The sequence below is a fragment of the Rosa rugosa genome, chromosome 3 (assembly GCF_958449725.1).
Source record: "Rosa rugosa chromosome 3, drRosRugo1.1, whole genome shotgun sequence".
Taxonomy (NCBI): domain Eukaryota; kingdom Viridiplantae; phylum Streptophyta; class Magnoliopsida; order Rosales; family Rosaceae; genus Rosa; species Rosa rugosa.
This window is the reverse complement of record NC_084822.1, coordinates 57,176,923-57,195,101: the sequence shown is the minus strand read 5'-3', so window position 1 is coordinate 57,195,101 and position 18,179 is coordinate 57,176,923. Positions and strand designations below refer to the sequence as shown.

The 18,179-nt window shown below is 38.6% G+C and overlaps 3 protein-coding genes across 4 annotated transcripts; 1 reads left to right on the top strand and 2 right to left on the bottom strand.

The window, feature by feature from the left end:
* Positions 1 to 2,219: 2,219 nt before the first annotated feature.
* LOC133736205 (uncharacterized) lies at positions 2,220 to 3,271 on the top strand. The gene is made up of 2 exons (XM_062163649.1): positions 2,220 to 2,425; positions 2,505 to 3,271. Exons 1-2 carry the CDS (start codon positions 2,372 to 2,374, stop codon positions 3,159 to 3,161), a joined length of 711 nt encoding a protein of 236 aa, XP_062019633.1. The 5' UTR covers positions 2,220 to 2,371; the 3' UTR covers positions 3,162 to 3,271.
* Positions 3,272 to 3,336: 65 nt separating this feature from the next.
* Positions 3,337 to 10,278, bottom strand: LOC133736203 (CSC1-like protein RXW8). 2 transcript variants are annotated; one of them, XM_062163647.1, is made up of 12 exons: positions 10,011 to 10,277; positions 9,278 to 9,647; positions 8,537 to 8,683; positions 8,164 to 8,227; positions 7,854 to 8,063; positions 7,455 to 7,643; positions 6,318 to 6,616; positions 5,330 to 5,615; positions 4,737 to 5,012; positions 4,173 to 4,406; positions 3,918 to 4,092; positions 3,337 to 3,830 (listed from the first exon to the last, which is right to left on the bottom strand). In XM_062163647.1, exons 2-12 carry the CDS (start codon positions 9,553 to 9,555, stop codon positions 3,760 to 3,762), a joined length of 2,229 nt encoding a protein of 742 aa, XP_062019631.1. In that variant the 5' UTR covers positions 9,556 to 9,647; positions 10,011 to 10,277; the 3' UTR covers positions 3,337 to 3,759. The 2 variants fall into 2 exon arrangements, with proteins under 2 accessions (XP_062019631.1, XP_062019632.1); XM_062163648.1 differs by lacking the exon at positions 8,537 to 8,683 and having other exon boundaries at positions 10,011 to 10,278.
* Positions 10,279 to 14,088: 3,810 nt separating this feature from the next.
* Positions 14,089 to 16,167, bottom strand: LOC133739815 (1-aminocyclopropane-1-carboxylate synthase 3). The gene is made up of 4 exons (XM_062167622.1): positions 15,936 to 16,167; positions 15,527 to 15,658; positions 15,279 to 15,439; positions 14,089 to 15,162 (listed from the first exon to the last, which is right to left on the bottom strand). The coding sequence occupies exons 1-4, from the start codon at positions 16,074 to 16,076 to the stop codon at positions 14,217 to 14,219; spliced, it is 1,380 nt and encodes a 459-aa protein (XP_062023606.1). The 5' UTR covers positions 16,077 to 16,167; the 3' UTR covers positions 14,089 to 14,216.
* Between the last annotated feature and the right edge of the window lie 2,012 nt (positions 16,168 to 18,179).

Sequence of the window (18,179 nt, the reverse complement as noted above, 5' to 3'; positions counted from 1 at the left end):
TACAAAAATAGGCATATCAAACATTTGTTTGCCTCTATTTTCTTTCCAGGCATCATATTGAGACGCCTCTATGGACTGTATAGTATCATAAACAAATTTCTCCTGCAAGAAATTTGATGCTAGATAATTGTAAACAAGAGTTAACTTGTATTGATGATACTCAAACTTACAGTCGCGAAGGCCAAATTGGCCACTAGAATAATTATTCTGGCCATTCTTGCAAGATGGGTCACAGATGTATCCTCCACATATATCAAAGCCACCGCTTGGCCTTGAAGCACTGATGAAGAAATTGAAGTAGAATTGATTAATAAAGCCACAAATTGGCTTCCCAAGACCACAACTTAATTGATAATTAAGTTGGCCATGATTGTGGCCACCTTCACCATGACGTCTAGTAGCATGGCCAAAGCTTAATTGATGATAGTGAGGTGGGCCATGCCTCAATTGATAATTAAGTGGATCATGCTTTTGACCCTTTGCATGGCCATGACGTCCAGTAGCAAGATCATAATTAAATTGATTATGCACCTGCTTTTGGTTATCAAGGGGGTGAACCTGGGCAATATCTTGCCCCCCAGGCATCTGGTCAGTAGCCAAGTATTTGGCTTGATCAGTGGAGAAATTAGATATTTGTTTAGAGACAATTTTCTTGTCAGAAGAACAATTTTGTTGATGATCTTCTCCATGTACAGCCTCTATGGCCGCGTGCGCTATGGCCGTTTTGGCGAGCTTTTGTGCATGCGCCTTAGCCTTAGCCTCCTCAGCATTCCGAATCAGTTGCTGATCAAACTCGCGCATCTGTTGTTTCGATTTCGCAATTGAAGCTGCCAGATGCTTCCGAAAATTGTCGTTGTCGACCATAAGGATGCGGAGTCGTTCATCGATGCTAGCATCCTCTGGGATGATGAGGGGCACGAACTCGTCATCAATGTCAGTATTGCCAGTGGTGGCAACGTTGGCCATCTTATCACTTTAGGAATTTCTTTTGGTAAAGATTTTCCCCTAACATCCCAATGATGGCAAACACAAAAAGACTCTAGTATGGTCCCACTGGGCGTGCCAAAATGTTTGGCGCAAAAACCAGTTGGCTTGCAAACTGTCTCTTTTGAGCGTGTGCGCAGGCGTGCCAGCACCGTGGGGTGCAGTCGTCGGGGTAGTCCCTTGACCTGACTTCTTCTTCAAGCGTTTGTGGACGAGGAGAGCACCAACCTCGCCACAAGGTTCTTCTCTAGCCTTACAGATAAGGACTTTCTGCCTTACGGATAAGGACTTTGGGTGTGATCTCTTCGCGTCACCGAATCGATACTTAGTATTGTAGACTAAGCAGAGCAATCACTGGGAAGTTTGGAGAAAGTACGGGTTGCGCTAAAGCGTGACTTTAGCTTCGCTGGGTTGCGAGGGCGTTACCCTTGCTTCGCTGGTAGTAACGGTGGCGGTTGCGCTCGCAGTCGGCTCCTGGGGAGACTGGGACTGGAAGTACGGTAGCCGGGTTGGTCTGGTGATGCTGACAGTCGGCTCTCGGAGAGACTAGGACTAGCGCACAGTCACCGGGTTTCAACGAGGTTGAAGGTTTGCTCCGGGGAGGCTTTGTAATCGCTGGGATTGATTGATTTGAGAGAGGTCTTTAATTCGTCCTTGAAACCTGGTATATATACCTAGGGTTTCGACTGCTCCTTGTTGTAGAAGAATTATTGATTGAAGTTTCCTAGTCAATCTCTGCTACCTGACTCCAATAAGGTTTCGTTTTCCTCATGGATTCCGGAATGGGCGAAGCTGTAACCCAAACCCCAGTAGGCTTATTTTTGGGCCGTAGGTATTGGCCCGCTGTGCTAGATCCACTAAAGGATATTGCCAAAATTACTTTTGGGCTCAAACAAAACCATTTCATCCTTATTTTCATTCAAGTTCGTCCATGTCATGTACTCACTGTTGGTAAAGCATGTTTTTAAAAATAGTATTCCATTTAATAGAACTCAAAAATATTGATTTTTTTTCTTCACGATTTCCAATAATTATCCGACCTGTTTTATTCAAATTCTTCCCAAGTGTCCTGGTGTCTATTTGTTTGTTGTCACACTCCATACGGGGCTCTTAAGGAAGGGCAAGTTGAGACAAGTAACACAAGCTAAAGAATAGTATAGCTTTGAACATAATCACAATATTAGTGTCACTTACATAAAAGAAAAAAAAAATGTTTTCACACGGGCAGGCCCAAGAAGATCTGCAGAAAGAGCCCGTTTTACTAAATCAGAAGTTCAGAATTATATGCATTATATACAAGGCCCAGTACATTTTGTATAGCCCACTAAAACCCTAAAGAATGAGGAGAAAACACAGGAGATAAAGGAAAGCAACCCAGACAGCATCAATGGCGTTTCCAGCGTCTCTTTCATCGCCTTCGTCTTCAACCCCAAAATTTCCGGTACTCTTTTCTCCTTCACTCTAATGTCACATGCCTAATTGTTTTTAATTCAATATTTTCTTGTTGCTTGTTGTTTCAGATTAATCTCTCTAAACCCAAACCCTCTCAACCCCAGAAATGCTTGATCATACGTCTCCGTCACAAACCCTTCCAGACAAGTTGTACCAAAGTAGTATCAATGGCCCAATTCGGTGAACCAAATAAGGGTCACAATCCGGGTCTGCAAATCAAGGTTGTGAAGGAGAAGCTTATGGAAACCATACCTGACCCAGTTAAAGAGCTTCCATGGAAGAGAGCAGCAGACATTGCTCTGAAGCAGCTGCTTTTTCTTGGGGAGAAGGCACTCAAATGGTGCCTCATTGCTTTCTTTGTGTTGAGCTTCTTTTCAGATGTCATATTTTCGATCTCCAAGAACAGAGAACTGGTTATACCTTTTGGTCTCTTTGTTGGGTGCTTAGTTACCGACATTTTGAAAGAGACATTGCAGCAAGTGCTTCCCATTTCAGAGGAGAAGGGATTCGAAAAGCACCTTATCGGAATCGGCTGCCTCTTTGCTGCTGTTAAGTTCATCTCTTATGGTCTCCCAGTACCGGCGCAGGTGTTTCTTCTAAATGTGGCAAATGGCGGGTTCCTGCGAGTTTTGTGGCTCTGGAGAGGTTTGTTGAACAAAAGTGACGAAGAAGATGATGTTGGTAATAGTACCGATGCTTCATTGGCCATGGATGGGAAAATGTAATTTGCTTCTGGCGATGAAGTAGAATTTTCCTTTTTGCTTGGATGTGGAACTGTATAATCTGCGCCATTTGCAGAAACTGATCGGATCGGATTTCGTGGTTGCAAAAAGTATCTATGTAATTCAAACTGTTGTTTAGAGAATCCAACTTGAATCAACATTGACTCTATCAAGAACATGGTTTAAATGGTACTGAACATCAATATCACTAATCCAATATCCTATGAAACACAATAGTATATCTGCAATTCTATTGAACAAGTAGGCTTCATTAGAAACCTGAAAGCCTGCAGCCAACGGCTGCGAAAACACCTCCAAACTATCTGTAATTACTAATTACATGATCAAAACTGAGAACTGTACAAAATAGGAGTTGCTTTTTAAGAATCCTAGTAAACAAAAGAAAAGAGAGCCCTGCTATACGCTTGTGGAGCTCTGCATTTCACAAGGTAACGTTTCACTTGTGTGTCTGTAGTCTGTACAACGCTTTTTCTTGAAGGTGTGTATAATTTTCTTCATGCAAGCGTTTCATTCCAGCAGCGCCATCAACAGCTCGAGTTTGTATCGAAACAAAGTAAATCATGCACCACTAAAACTCAATTTATATTGGCTCTGGGGCACCAAATGTGCTAGCAATGGACCATGATGGACTTACTTGGCTGGCTTCCTTTCCTGAAAAAAGAGAAGCAAATAAAACCAAGAAATTACATGATTGGTTCATGATACCAGAAGTCTCCCGAGAGTTTACATGAATCAAACCTGGTGTCACATTCTCTGGATCCTGAATGCTGTCTTCTTCCTGGTGATGATATGAGCCTGTCATACTCGAGTCAGGAGAAGTTGAAGGGGACTGGCAATAGGCTGCATGCAACTGTTGATGAGTCTCTTCAGTCCTCCCATATTTGTCATCTTCCCGATCCATGTCAATGAGAATCTGAGAACAAACCACTCATCAAACATTGGAAGAGAATACAATGATATAGTTACACACAGACGGTTCACTTTGAAAAGTACCTCTGCAACATGGTTCTTGAATACTGGAAGAAATCGCTGTCGACAGTACTGATTAAACAAAAAAGTGAAAATAACCAGTGGAATAGTGAACCCTGATGAAACTGGTGATTGTCTTAATCCAAAGACACCGAGAGCAATTATTTGCATCATAACCAATGAGAAAATTACTGTATTGTGAACCAAAGGCCAGAAATGTCCCCCGGTTTCATATTTTGTTATATATACATTGATCATCTGAAATAAACAATTTAATATCATCATTAGATGCACCATCAAAGAAAAAGGAAAAAACAAAAAGAACAAATCTCTAGTGTAAAGATTAATTGAACTCGATGAAAAAAAAGAAAAAAGAAAAAGTAAAATACAGCACATGATGACCAGAACAGAGACCTACAACAGAAGGAATGCTATAACACTTCTAAAAACTGTATATTTGTCTGGTACAAGATACCAGATCTCTATTATTTGCTCAGGCTACATATTTCTTACAGGAAGAGCATATATAGAAACTGGAGCTAACCATGTAATGCAAAAGGTTATAAAAAGAATAGGAGAATTCCTCACCTGGTTTCGATATATAAAGTAAGCAAGTGTGAAGTAAACCAGCAAGAATGGCAATATTAGGGGAACCATGATGGAACAAGTGAAGCCAATGAACCCAAACAGCAGGAGTCTAGGAATTTCTGTATGATATGGAAAAGACATTGTGCCAATAGCCCAATCTTTCATTCTGAATATATATCTTCGGATAAAGTTGCAAAGAAGAGGATAAAGCTGCATGAGTTCACATGCCAAGCCCGCCCAACCAGATGATAAAACATAAGTCATGAAGAATTTAGCCTGCAAATGAAAGATTTAATATGTAAGCTCTACACATGCTGAAATACAAGACTGTAAATGAAAGATTTATATAAGTCAAAATCATTATCTCATAAACCCTTATGCCCATCAGCGATTAAAACAAAGATATATTAAAGTTTCCATGAGATGACAATTTCAAATGGAGAAATTAATGAGGATTAACCCTTTTCAGAGTATAGCTGCATCAGAATTTGACAAGAAAGTAGCAACATGTAATAGTCCAGATAGATTAGCCTAATTAGCTCAAAAATAGTTATACATCCCATAAAAATATTAATGATAAAGGGCATAATCACCTGTGCAGGAATTGCACTTGCAAGTTGGGCAGGTAGGCCTTTCACACTATCGAGTTTATTAATTATACCGACTGTATCCATGACAGTCCCAGTAAAGACATTCATAACAAAGACATTCCAGATAGTGAAGTATAAGATTTTGAAGCATGCACTCTTTTTCCTCCCACTGCGGGAGATAGAACCCTCCAGTGTTGAAATAAGCATCATAATTGGTGGAACTGTATAAAAAGCCACAATTAAAACCACACTTGGTAGGTAACCCGTCAGCAGCTGGCTTATAAATTTCCTGCAGATGAGCAAAATGTAAGTTTTCTTGCAAAACGTGTCAGCTTCAAGACATGTCTTTCTTCAATCTTCAAGACATGAATTATACCCAGACAGAAAATAATACAAAGAGCATTAAACCCGACAAAATGCAACTATATACATACGCACATGTTATAAGATTAAAATGTCTAGTTTGTACGAAATCAGAGTTATTGTCATTGAGCATCTACAAGGAAGTACTCATCAGCACAGAGGCATGTAAAAGGGCATTCATGAATATTTGATTTATAAGAAAATATGAGTGAATTGCACAACTATTTCAATGATAATGTGTACTGTTTACTCTGTTCGGTTATACTTGTAGAATTCAATGAAATGATAAATCAGAAGATAGACAGCCAGTAGTGTAAGACTGATTCACCAAATTTCAGTTCAGATTCCAGTGTCTTTAAAGCTGCCCACGAAGTGCCTCTTTTTTTTCCTCTCTCCTCTCTCTCTTGTCTCACAGATACATATGTTAGAGCTCGTTGGGTGTATGTATATATGTGTGTGTATGTATTATGTAAAAGTTTGTGAATAGGAATCAGCATAATGAATCAGCCAAGTCTAACAGAATCCTCACATTCTTTACCCCCTTAGAGCACCAAAAACTTGATCCATTTAAATGATTCCAATTATAACAAAAAATGAAGGGAACAGCTATAAACTCATTATTACTTACCTCTTAAGAGGACCTTCCAGAAACGGTATTGTTTTTTGTAGCTTATCTGCGTGCGTCATTCCTTGAACGATTGTGACAGGAAGAAGAAACACAAGCATAAAGGCAACAGCAGCCACAAGTGTAGCTATCTTACGGATCCACAATTGTCCATATGGTATCCAAAGGTTTGACCAGTAGACATCATGTGGCTCTGGAGCCAACTGTGTCACCCATTGCATGGGATTTGATGAGTGAAGAACCTGTGAAGTAACAACAGCAGCATAGCGAGTCTTGAAAAAGACAAAAGCAGCAGCACACACCTGTATAAAAGACCCGGCATATTTTAGGCTAAATATTGCATATTTCCACAAAATATTTTGGCTTGGTCATATGAAAACATTTATACTAAATGAGGAAAAGAAAATAGAAGTGGTAATGTACGATAATGAATTAATATAATAATGAAAGCAAAATATCAATAAAACAAATGATATCTGCAGACAATATTTCCATATAATGGACAACCATAGCCTTTTTGGCTGAGGTAGCCATATATACCTGTTACATATTGATAAGAAGTAGCGGTAGTCATATATGCTTCCCTCACTACAAACTCAATGGTGCTTAACACATGAATAGTAAATACTTCACTTACAGACACTAATGCATCAAGTTTCATAAGTTAGAAGTATATCAGATATCATGAGTTCATGACAAACCTACTCTAGAGGGGTACAAAGAATGTTATGTTGGAATATTCCTCATGCCAAACCTAACGAATCAACAACACCATATTTCCTTCAAAATCATTGCCCAACCATTCTCCCCCATCAACATAAAGAAAAGCACAACGAAAGTCTCTCACCCTAACAGAAAGGAAAGAGGAATCTATCATGTCTGCTTGTGTGTGTTTGTCTATTATAAGTTCATAGTAAAATCACATATATACCAACATATTAAATGAAGTTGCGTATAGACAGACAATAATTATTCAAACAACAGCATGACAATGCCACAATTGCACACAATTGACAACCCAATTTAAGCTCAGTCAATCAGATGCAAAAGAAAAGAACCAATGCACACATAAACCATCTTTTGTATATGCATGCATGACAATAAACCAGAGCTAGTTCAAACGGGAAAAGAACTTGTAACCTTTTTTCTCTTTCCACCATAACCATCGTCAATAAGGAATGACTTCCCTCTAGCACTTTCTGATTCATGTGAGAGAATCTTAAAAGAATCAGAATGTGCTCCACAAAAACCACAATGATATAAGCCTGGTTTATGCTTTTGTTCAATAGAAACATCCTTCAAGATCTTGCACATCTTCCGTGCATTGCTCTGCGAAGGTAGACAGACAATGCCATTAGCATATACAAAACAATGTATCAAGGCCATGCTTCTAATGATAGCAGTGATGACTTATAAGAAAATAATGTAATAGAATGCTTTTGCAGTTCACAAATTTAAAGAAGTTTTAATTAGATTGCTTAAAAACAGAAAAATAAATAGATAATAAACTAATAATAATAATTCAAGTCACCTACATACCATCAGTTTCTGAACTCTACCAGATCGGTACACCATTTGGTGAGACAAGTAGCTTGACTCATGATACCTCATGAAGAATTTTCTAACTGAATCACAGTAGGATTCTTCCGGAGACCAGGGAATAGCACGAACAACAACTGTAAAATGACTTGGATTTAAAGGAGATCCAGTAATATGTGCCAGTCTCATTTTAGTGATCCTCTTATACTCCTACAGAAAGACCAGAATAAAAGTAATATTTATGAAACCAAATTTACACGAAATATTACAATGTTATAACAACAAAAACAGAAGGGTTTAAAATCCTTACGACATAAAGGAGAACGCAAGCTGAAAATGTAATAACATACAATGCGAGACAATGGGTCCAGAGCCTGACATGAAGTAGAACAAAGAGAAAATGACCAATAAGAAACTAGTTCCAGTTTGTATAACCAATACAAATTAAAACTATTATATATATATATATATATATATATATATATATAGAGAGAGAGAGAGAGAGAGAGAGAGAGAGTAAAAAATCTGGCAAAAAAAAAAAAGCAAAGAAAGGGTGAGCATTGGAAAAGATTTGACACACAGGCATATACCAACTATCTAAACCTTCATATGCATACATTAATATTGAATATAAGACATATCTTTTCTTAAAAATTAATCTAATCATCAAGAATATCCCATACCACTTTGAACCCTCTTGAACATTCAAGATGGTAAATACTTCCAATGTTTCTAAAGGGATACGCTTGTGGCCAAGCACTTTTCCTCGATAATTCACTGGAAGCACTATAAAAACACATGTGATGGCAGCAATGGAAAAGATCCGAAGACTGTCAATAGAGAAAGGAGTAGGCAAAAGTGAGAAATCATAATTGCAATCAGTACAATTGTTGTTCTTGTGAAATTGAGCTATGAGTGAAATGACACAGACATAAACCATAAATTAACTGCAAACACATTGGAAAAAGAATAACAAACAAACCAACACAAAGTGACTGATAAATGGAACACAATAATATGCAACAATCATAAAGCAGATGAAGAAGTCATTTAAAATAAAAACTGAAACTCTACAAACTTGACTTAAACAATATCAACAATCTTCTTTTTATCCATACTGAAGATCCTTTTAATCCAGCTTCAGGTAGTTTCTTTTGTAGTCATTCTGTATCTTGCACACCTTCAGATTTTTTTTTCTTTCAAGAAAACACCTCCATGTGTTATGAAAGTGCTGAGACCGATATTATTAAAAAAAAAAAAAAAAAAAAAAGTTGTTATGAAATTGCGAAATAAGTTTCACGACAACAACATGTCTAAGTACAGTGACTCATACCCCTACTAACAGGAAGAACAACTATAACGTCCAACAGAGTTCACTAAATGAAATATAATTGTCTACAAAAATCAGGACAGGCTTCACTTACCTGAAGACAATTATCCTCATAAAAACCACACCATCCAAGCCACCAGTAGTCAATAATTCATCTTCTGTTGTTTTCCAGGCTTTCACTATCCAACTAGCAGAGGGAACAAATCTATCCAAGCACAACTTATTACTTTTTCTTGTGTCTATTGAAAGCCTTCGCCCAAAGTAGACCGTAACCTGGCTTGGTTGCTTTCTTAATATGGAATATAGTGAAAAAACAACCACACACACGGCTACATTAATTCCAGCAGAAGTCCCAAGAGCTGCAAGATTCATTTTAGTCCACTTTATCTCCAAAGCTCCAAGTATCTCATTACCCAAAGATAACAGACATGCAAAACAACTCGGCTTATCCGCAATTTGTCCACCTATTTGAGGTAACAAGTAGAATCCATGCATCAACAGTTCATTCTACAACATTGCAATTTAAAACAACAACTAGAATCCATACATCAACAGTTCATATCGATTACAAATACATTCTGAATTCAAGTACCTTTCTCACTAATACATTACAAAGCCATTCATATCGATTTCTAGAACTCAGACCAAGTATCAGCCATCTAATTCAAACTGAAAATCATTACAACCCGACTCACTCTCAAGTACTAAAAATCCATCAATAATTTACTTTTTCTACATGTTGTTTAAACCGAGAAACAATATTAATTCACGCAGAGTATGAAAATTAAACGAAGTGAGCAAGAATTCAATCATCAAAATTGGAGTACCTGAACCAATTCGAAGCCGAATTGCGACCCGACTGGAATCAAACCTTCTACGCCATTGCTGCGGTTTGCTTCGACTTCAAGAGAAACTCAGAGAATGAAAATTACAGCGAAAACCCTAAAAATCCAACCAGAACGAATGAGGAGGAGGCAGTTTTTTTTGTTGGTTTTAGATATTTAATTTTCCTTTTTTTTAAGAGAGAGAGAGAGAGAGAAGCAGAATTTGAGTGGGAGACAGAGAAAGCGAAGAACCAACCAAGCACAAATACGTAAAGGTATTTATTTTATTTATTTATGTAAGAGTTCTGGGATTTTAAAAGCGAATGAGGAGTACGAACCGCCACGTAGCGGACAGCAAGAGGGCGGTCCAACTGTCCAAATCAGTAAACGGGGTAATCATCCTAACTGTCAGCTTCTTTCTTCTATTATTCTCTGACGGATCTATTCTATTTTAATGCGGGGTCCGATCTTCACCATTGTTCTTCTCCAAAACCAAAAAAAAAATATCCTCTCCATTATTGCACATCTTTGTGGACCTGGGTTTGAACGCGTCGGATTAAGATTGAGGTCTGGGTCATACGATATGTCTGGGCTCTCAATTTCAGAAAGCCCATTATTACTTTCTAAGACCTACGGGCCTATGGTTCCCCCAATTATTGTCACAACCTTTTCTCTGGGCTATCTAAGAACATGATCGTAGATGGTTCCCTAAATGATGTGGAGATGTCATCTCATAATAAAATGCTCATAAATGTGATGTATATGTTGGTGATTATAATATGGATGCCTCAGCCACAATTTGGATCTATTTGGTCGAAAATTCTACTATAGGCCATGGTGCAGGTGGATTATGGTCAAATTGGGAACCGCTAGCGTCAGTCACTCACTGAATCTGGGCTTCATGCAGGTGGACCTTGGCCCACAAAAGACTCTTCGCTATTTGGTACATAGGTTTGAAATTCCAAGTAATTTCCAATTTATGAAATTGATGGGAAAAATGAATTTCTCGATGGAAAGGAAGTTCCTGATGTTTTCATACGTGTCATCCTTAATGCTCCGTAATGAGAAGTATGTTTGCTTTTTTATTCCACCAAAAGTTATTCCACGAGGGGATATATTACTAATTATTGATTAAACTAATAACTTTACTTTTCTTGTACTCAAACTACTTCAAATCATATGCAGGTTGTTTTGTACTTGTGGTAATAACAATAACCCTATAAGATCGAGCAGCGCCGCTCTCCCTCAACCCTAGCCCACCGCGGCTAAGCCATCTACCTCCGGCCACCAACAGCCTATCTCTATGCCAGCCATGGCCCTGGCCATTACACATAAACAGAGGATGGAATGTGATGGTGAGGGTTCCGACTCCACACCAAGGAAACGCAAAGAAACCTGATTGCCCTTTGCATACTTTACCTAATATGGGGAACCTAGTCTTCTCTAGCGAAGGAAGGAACAAGATCGATCAACCTCAAATCGAGGCACTCCTTGTCAAGATGATCTCAATCAGTTTTGGAGCGTGGTGTTGGGGTATGGGCGATCGCATTGGAGGTCAGGTCCTCGAAGATGGTGCAGCTAGTCAGCGCTCCACGAGATGGCGCAGTGCCTCTCGACAAGGTCTCAGCGGTGCCGGTAACACATAGGCACAGCGGCGCAGCTTCTGGTGGAGGCGTGGTGCTTGGTCGCTGCTGGGTTGCGATTGCTCGGCTTCAAGCTTGCCTGGGTCTGTTGGGCTAGCTTTCTCCTTCTGGGGCTGGGATGAGGTCTTTGGGCCTTATCTTGGGCCTCACAAGGAGTGGGTCAGCCTTCTAGGGCTGGGTCTTATTTAGGTTTTTTTTCTCCTTAGCCTATTTACTTGCCTTTGGTAGCATAGTTTATAGGCTTTCTTAAGTAAGTGAGCATAGGTACCGTCAAATGATCGGACCTAATCCATGTATCGCTGTGGTTTACCACAAACTTTTTATCTACCCATAGATGGTAGATAGAGGATATGTAATGGTCCTTTATGGCCTGAGTATTAATATATCGACATGATATTCTTCGAAAACTACTTCAAATCATTGTAATTTGTAACCGCGCTTTGTGGTATTAGTGAAAATAAAAGATCAAATGGACAAGCTATAAGTCAATAGCAAACGTGCAAAACCAATATATATGATATATCTTCTACAATGTTGTAAGGTCTTCTCCAATGGTGGGTTTATAGTGTAAATTATAAACCCGTATTTTCCAAAATTCATCTCCAATAAGAGATTGGGTCTATTACAAAAATCAAATATGGGTAGATAAAAAGTTTATGGTAGATTGGGTAGATAAAAAGTTTGTGGTAAACCATATTTGATTTCCTCTATCTACCCATAAATGGTAGATAGAGGAAATCAAATATGGGTAGATAAAAAGTTTATGGTAGATTGGGTCTAAAGTCTATTGGTTGGTCTAATTATAGACCTTGTTGGTTTAGACCATGAAAACCAACAACAGGGCCACATGGATGATTCAAATGTATTAGAGTCTATAATTATAGATCTCAAACGATTGGAATTGAAAAAATTATAGACCTTACTATTTGGGGGGTGAAATTTGCGCACCTCATATTACAAACCACACACCCTTCTATTATTTTAATAATATTTTATCTAACATCTCTTTTCACTTCCTAAAATGCCCTTGAGTAAGATTATTGTTTTTTTTTTTTTTTGGGTCTTTTCTCTTTCTGTAATTCAGTCAGACTTTCACACCTTCACTGTCATCATTATCCAAACCAGCTACAGAATCGGTGTTAGTCTCGACACTTCCAACCTCCACACTCCCTCCTTTCCCTACCTTCTTACTTCCCTTTGCAGCACTCTTTTCTAAATCAAAACCGTCTGAATCGACATCCTCCATGCTATCATCCAAAATAACTATGCATTCAGACCCCAATTTGTCAAAATCAGTGGGAGCCGAGCCACCCTCATTCTTCTTCTTCTGCTTCTTTTTCTCATTGAACTCCTTGTAAACTCTCTCCTACCCCTTCCTTGTTCTACTAGCTATAGTCAAACATCTTAACCACAAAGATTCAACCTTTCCTTCCAAAAACACAAAACCATCACAAAATTAAGCACTTTGACTTCAAACTCTTACACGATCATGCAATACACAACCACAACAAATCAACCTTTCCTAGCCCCCCCCCCCCCAAAAAAAAAAAAAACCCAAAAAAGCTTCTCACTTCAAGATCATGCAATGCCCTTGAAGACGTCTAATCGTCTATGCTTTGCTACTGAAAATTGAATACCCATAAATCGATTGAAGAGTGAAAAACAGAAACCCAAAGGTTGGGGAACCAGAAAGTTTCAACGGAGAAGAGAGTGTCGTTGTTTGGAGGAGAAAGAGAGAAAAATAAGAAGAAAGGTTCTGTCGTGGTTTGGAGGAGAGAGAGGGAGACTGGGAGAGAGAGAGAGAGAGAGAAGAAGAAGAAAAAGACAAAAAAAAAGGGAATCTGACTCAAGGGCATTTTAGGAAGTGAAAAGATATGTTAGAAAAAATATTATTAAAATAATAGAAGGGTGTGTGGTTTGTAATATGAGGTGTGCAAATTTCACCCTCCAACTATTTTGATAAATAGTAATTTTCGAAGGTCTAAAAATTTCGACCATGGTCTACTTTACACCTTAATGATTGGAGATGACTTTACCACGGAAAACTTTACCGCTTGAAGGTAAAAGTTCATTGTGGAACTCAAAAGACTGAAAAGAGTACGTACCGGACACATCTATTGGTTTCAACTTTCAGCCGTCAGTTTCAAACTCAATTATTGTTGTAGCTGATCGAAACATGTGAATGATGAACTCTCTCTCTTTCTTGAGACTTCCTAGTTCTACATAATTTTCAGTTTGCAATTGATTCTACGACCTCTGCTGTATATTGTCCCTAAGACTTTGCCTTCCTAGCCTTTTGGTTACATAGTGACACAAGGTTCACCATCACCGGGTCGTGAAGCATATATATACAAAACATATATAGGACTACAATACATTACAATTTTACTTTATTACGTACATAGTACCGTGGACCATCATCTTCTATACGAATAATCAAAAGTACCACACCAACAATGAATAGTTAATACAAACTGATCGACTCTTAGTGACGATTAGAAAGATGACCAAAAAAAATAAATATATAATAAATGAATATATCGATTATCCGAGTCTCTCTTGAGTTTTAACGGTCTGGTCGACGGTTGTTTGAAGCTAGTTGCAGAACCCACTTGGTCGATAACCTCGCCGGTTTAACCATGGCGGCCCGGGAGCGATGAACATCAACAAGCCTGACCTTGATCCGGTGCATTGCAACCCTAAGGGTTTCTTCAGACATGTTAGCAAAGCACATTCTGAACCAACCCGGTTCAGTGCAGTGGCAAGAGGACCCGGGTGAGATGTTCAACCCAACTTCACAAACCACTTTTTCCCAAAGCTCCTTCTCAGCTTCAAAAGTGTTAGCTCTCAACAGGTGCCTCATGTCCACCCAACAGAACAGCCCGGCATTGCTTTCCAAACACGAGATGCCGGAGCTTTTCAGCCCGGAAACGAGCATTTCCTTCCTCTTAAGGAGCCTCTTCTTGTTCTCGCTCATGTACTTTCTTGTAAATTTCTTGTCCGACAACATTTGGGATAGTAAGTACTGAGTTTGAGAAGAGATGAGACCAAAGCTCGACATTTTAGTTGCGGCGGAAACAACCGCAGTATTGTTGGAGTAGATCATGCCAACTCGGAATCCGGGGAGGCCGAGGTCCTTTGAGAGAGAGTAAACAATGTGGACACGGTTCCACAGTTCAGTGTTTTCTAGGTTTCGCTGCATCAGAGCTTCTAGAATGCTCACGAAGCTTGGAGAGTTGAATACGGTGCCTGAATATATCTCGTCGCTTATTATGTGAATGTCTTTTTCGACGACGAAGTCGATGATGTGGTTGAGCTCAGCCACAGTCATGGCGGTGCCGAGAGGGTTTGAAGGATTGGTGATCAATACCCCCTTGACTTTTAGGTCGAATTTTTGGGCACGTTCGTATGCTTCTTCTAGTGCGGAGGCAGTGATTTTGAAGCCGTTTGCACTTGTGCATTGTATCGGAACAATCTCGGCTCCGGTACGCCATTTGAGATCTCTATCAAATCTGTAGGAACAATAAAGTTTATAAATAATTTGTTGACTAACATTTAGTTTATGCACAAGAAAAGGTTATAATAGATATATAAGTTCTCTTCTCTTGAAAATAGTATAAATACATACCCTGGATAGTATGGAGTGGGAAGGAGGAAGGCTTCGCCAGGATCGGCGAGGCAAAACATAAGAGTCTCATTGGCAGAGGTGGCACCGGCGGTGAGTACCAGGTTTTTTGCCTCCAACTTCACTTTGTTGCCTCTCATTTTTGCCATCATTTCTACCAATACCTATATTTAATAATGTAACAGTGAGTGAGTTAATACTAGCTCCTATTAGCAAATATCAAATTCGAAAATGATTAGTTAGGTAATTACTTTCTTGAAAGCCGGCAAGCCGTGATAGTCTTGAAAGAGAGCGAGCTCTCGGAAGATGGATTCTCCGTTTCTTTTGAGCCCCGCCGCGTCTGGGTTGCTTGCAAGCCATGACTCAACTAGGTCAAACGAAAGCTGCAACAAAGTGTGTTCATGACCATCAGTACAGTCTGGAAGTTAAGTGCTTACTACTAATTAATTAACACTAATCATACAAGAGAATAATAAGACCACCATGCACACGGACGCAACTAATGTTAGGTGGGCATTTGGATATATCACAAATTCACAATAACTCAATTGAAGTGACCGATTGACCTACTTAGATCACGTCATTTTTTTTCTATATTTGTTTCTTCTTTTTTTCATGGCGATGATGAGAACTAAGTTACTAAGAACCTAGCTAGCTAACCTGATTCTCTGCAAGTCCCATCTGGATGATTCCGGTGGGATTATGAACTTGATGGTAAGGGTTCTTCTCGTATGCTTCCCACCCCAGGAAGTAGGACGAGTCTTGGCCATGAGAGTCGCAGCTTGCTTTTTTTGACAACATTTTCTAGCAACTAAACAGATCAAGTGCTTTTCAGTTCTGAAAGAGATGGAGAGAGGAGCAAAGAGAGCTAGATGTAGCTAGAGAAGGTCGCAAGTAGCTCAGTTTGGTTTGTGGAAAATGTAGGTAAGGCTGCATGGATATATATAGGTGCTGCAGCTGCTTCAAGGTGGGCCTAGGGAGGGAGCAACAACACTCCGACATTGTGAATAGTTAATTGACGGTGCTCTCTGTTTCGTTTGACTTGGCTGAAACAAACACATATGAGTTGGACCTCATCCAAGTCTTTTTTTTATTCTACTCGTACTTATAACTAAGCACTGCGTATTAGTACTAATTTTCCTAGTTAATCTTCATTTATTTTATTAAGTTGCATTTCAAGATTTCGTCATTGTTATTATAGTTTAATTTGCACGAACGTACGTGCCCTACATCTAACTAAATAGCTAGTATCAGGATACTTCCTCAGTTCCTATATATAATTCATAAATCACTTAATTATGTGTTGCTTTATGCATGCGTCGTTGTATGTACAACTAGCATATACAACTGAAGTGTTGCTTCCGAGATATAGACATAGCTATGGGAGGTATTATACATTCTTAATTTGTCGTTATATAGGGTTTTAGGGTTGATTAATATATAATAAAATATTATATAAGAAAACACTCCTCAAATTGGTTAAATTTTTTAACCTCCAATTTTGCCCTTTGCTTATTCAACTATTGAGCTAATAATACTCACTTAGATGGAATAAAACTGTAAATAAATATATAAAATCTGCAAATCAGTTTATAAGGGTTAGACATCTCCATTCATTGTTAATTAGTTTTAAGTGCGATGTCTATATTTACTTCGCCAACTGATGATGAAGTGTTGTTGGTGTAAATATTGAAATAATCTATCAAAAATAATTAGCAGCATTATTTTGAGATATATTTTTATGTCATTAGAATCGATCAAACGAGTAATTAACATTTTAAAACAATTTTAGTTGTTTGTGATGGATAGGATGGTGGTATGTTGAAGGTATGAGAAAAGTCCCTTAATGTTTCCATGGATGCACCGACAAGACAACGTCATACTTGTGGTCTATCTGTTTAAAGTACGAATGTCTTTTGATTATCAACTTTCAGATCAGGTTAAATAATTGGGATTTGGATCGATAATTAATCAAAACTACATTCATAAAAGAATATAACGTACTCTATCATATGCATGCATGCAGTTCAAATGAACTATTTAGCAACATCTTACGTACATGTAGCTAGATAATTAACTAGCTAGACAGACCAAAATAACTTCTTCCTATATAACCAAATATTCAAAACCCTATATATGAATCAAATCTGTATTTAACTTCTTCTTTTCTTTTCTGTTTTTTCATTTTTTTTTTAAAGATATTTAACTTGTTTTCATATGCCTAACTGAAATGTCCAAATGATCACTAGTTAATTTTTTTTTTTTTTTTGTGTATTAACCAATGATGATGCAATAAAATAAACTATTTCGATGATTGAATTATAAAATATTTCATCCAAATTGTGATATTTGTATTTTTTTTTTAATTTTATGTGTCCGAGTGGTACCTAGTAGTCAATCATGGCCTGGAAACCAGGAGCTCTGGCAATATAAGCAGAGTAACCTCAAATCAAGCAACCCATTTGGAGTACATCTGAGACTTTTGTGAATTCACTCGTCTATGTTTTTATTAGTCGAAAGAGCTCCATGATTTGAGTAATCTCGACCCAACCAGCAAGCTAGTACGCATTCTTATCTATCCAGAGCTTCAGGGTGGTCCATGGCCACCAACCCTATTAGGAAGAAAGCTTCTGATTATGGCCGCTTGCACCACGTGTTCGATCCCAAGCCAGACCCTGGGGGTCCATAGGTATCTTTGTAATGCTTCTATTGAGGTTGAGCAAAGCAGTGCAGAAAGGTGGAGAAAATCCAACTGATCTGGGGTCCCTTCAAACCCTCATTTCCTGTCGACCATTTTCTCACTGTCTCCCATCAGTGTTTTTCACTTTCTTTACTTTTACAGTTTTACTGTATTTTGGTTTTGGGTCTTCGATCAGTCCCGAGTTTAAAATTGCTTCAGCATTT

What these genes read in the sequence shown, in the direction of transcription:
- LOC133736203 (XM_062163647.1), bottom strand. Translation starts at nt 9,555, where the DNA reads ATGAATCTTGCAGCTCTTGGGACTTCTGCTGGAATTAATGTAGCCGTG. An exon ending in GTAGAGTTCAGAAACTGATG is followed by an intron (nt 7,644 to 7,853) that starts GTATGTAGGTGA and finishes CTACCTTCGCAG; the next exon opens with AGCAATGCACGGAAGATGTG. An exon ending in ACTTTATATATCGAAACCAG is followed by an intron (nt 4,407 to 4,736) that starts GTGAGGAATTCT and finishes TGTTTATTTCAG; the next exon opens with ATGATCAATGTATATATAAC.
- LOC133736205 (XM_062163649.1), top strand. Translation starts at nt 2,372, where the DNA reads ATGGCGTTTCCAGCGTCTCTTTCATCGCCTTCGTCTTCAACCCCAAAA. An exon ending in CTTCAACCCCAAAATTTCCG is followed by an intron (nt 2,426 to 2,504) that starts GTACTCTTTTCT and finishes TTGTTGTTTCAG; the next exon opens with ATTAATCTCTCTAAACCCAA.
- LOC133739815 (XM_062167622.1), bottom strand. Translation starts at nt 16,076, where the DNA reads ATGTTGTCAAAAAAAGCAAGCTGCGACTCTCATGGCCAAGACTCGTCC. An exon ending in TGGGACTTGCAGAGAATCAG is followed by an intron (nt 15,659 to 15,935) that starts GTTAGCTAGCTA and finishes ACTTTGTTGCAG; the next exon opens with CTTTCGTTTGACCTAGTTGA. An exon ending in CCCACTCCATACTATCCAGG is followed by an intron (nt 15,163 to 15,278) that starts GTATGTATTTAT and finishes TTGTTCCTACAG; the next exon opens with ATTTGATAGAGATCTCAAAT.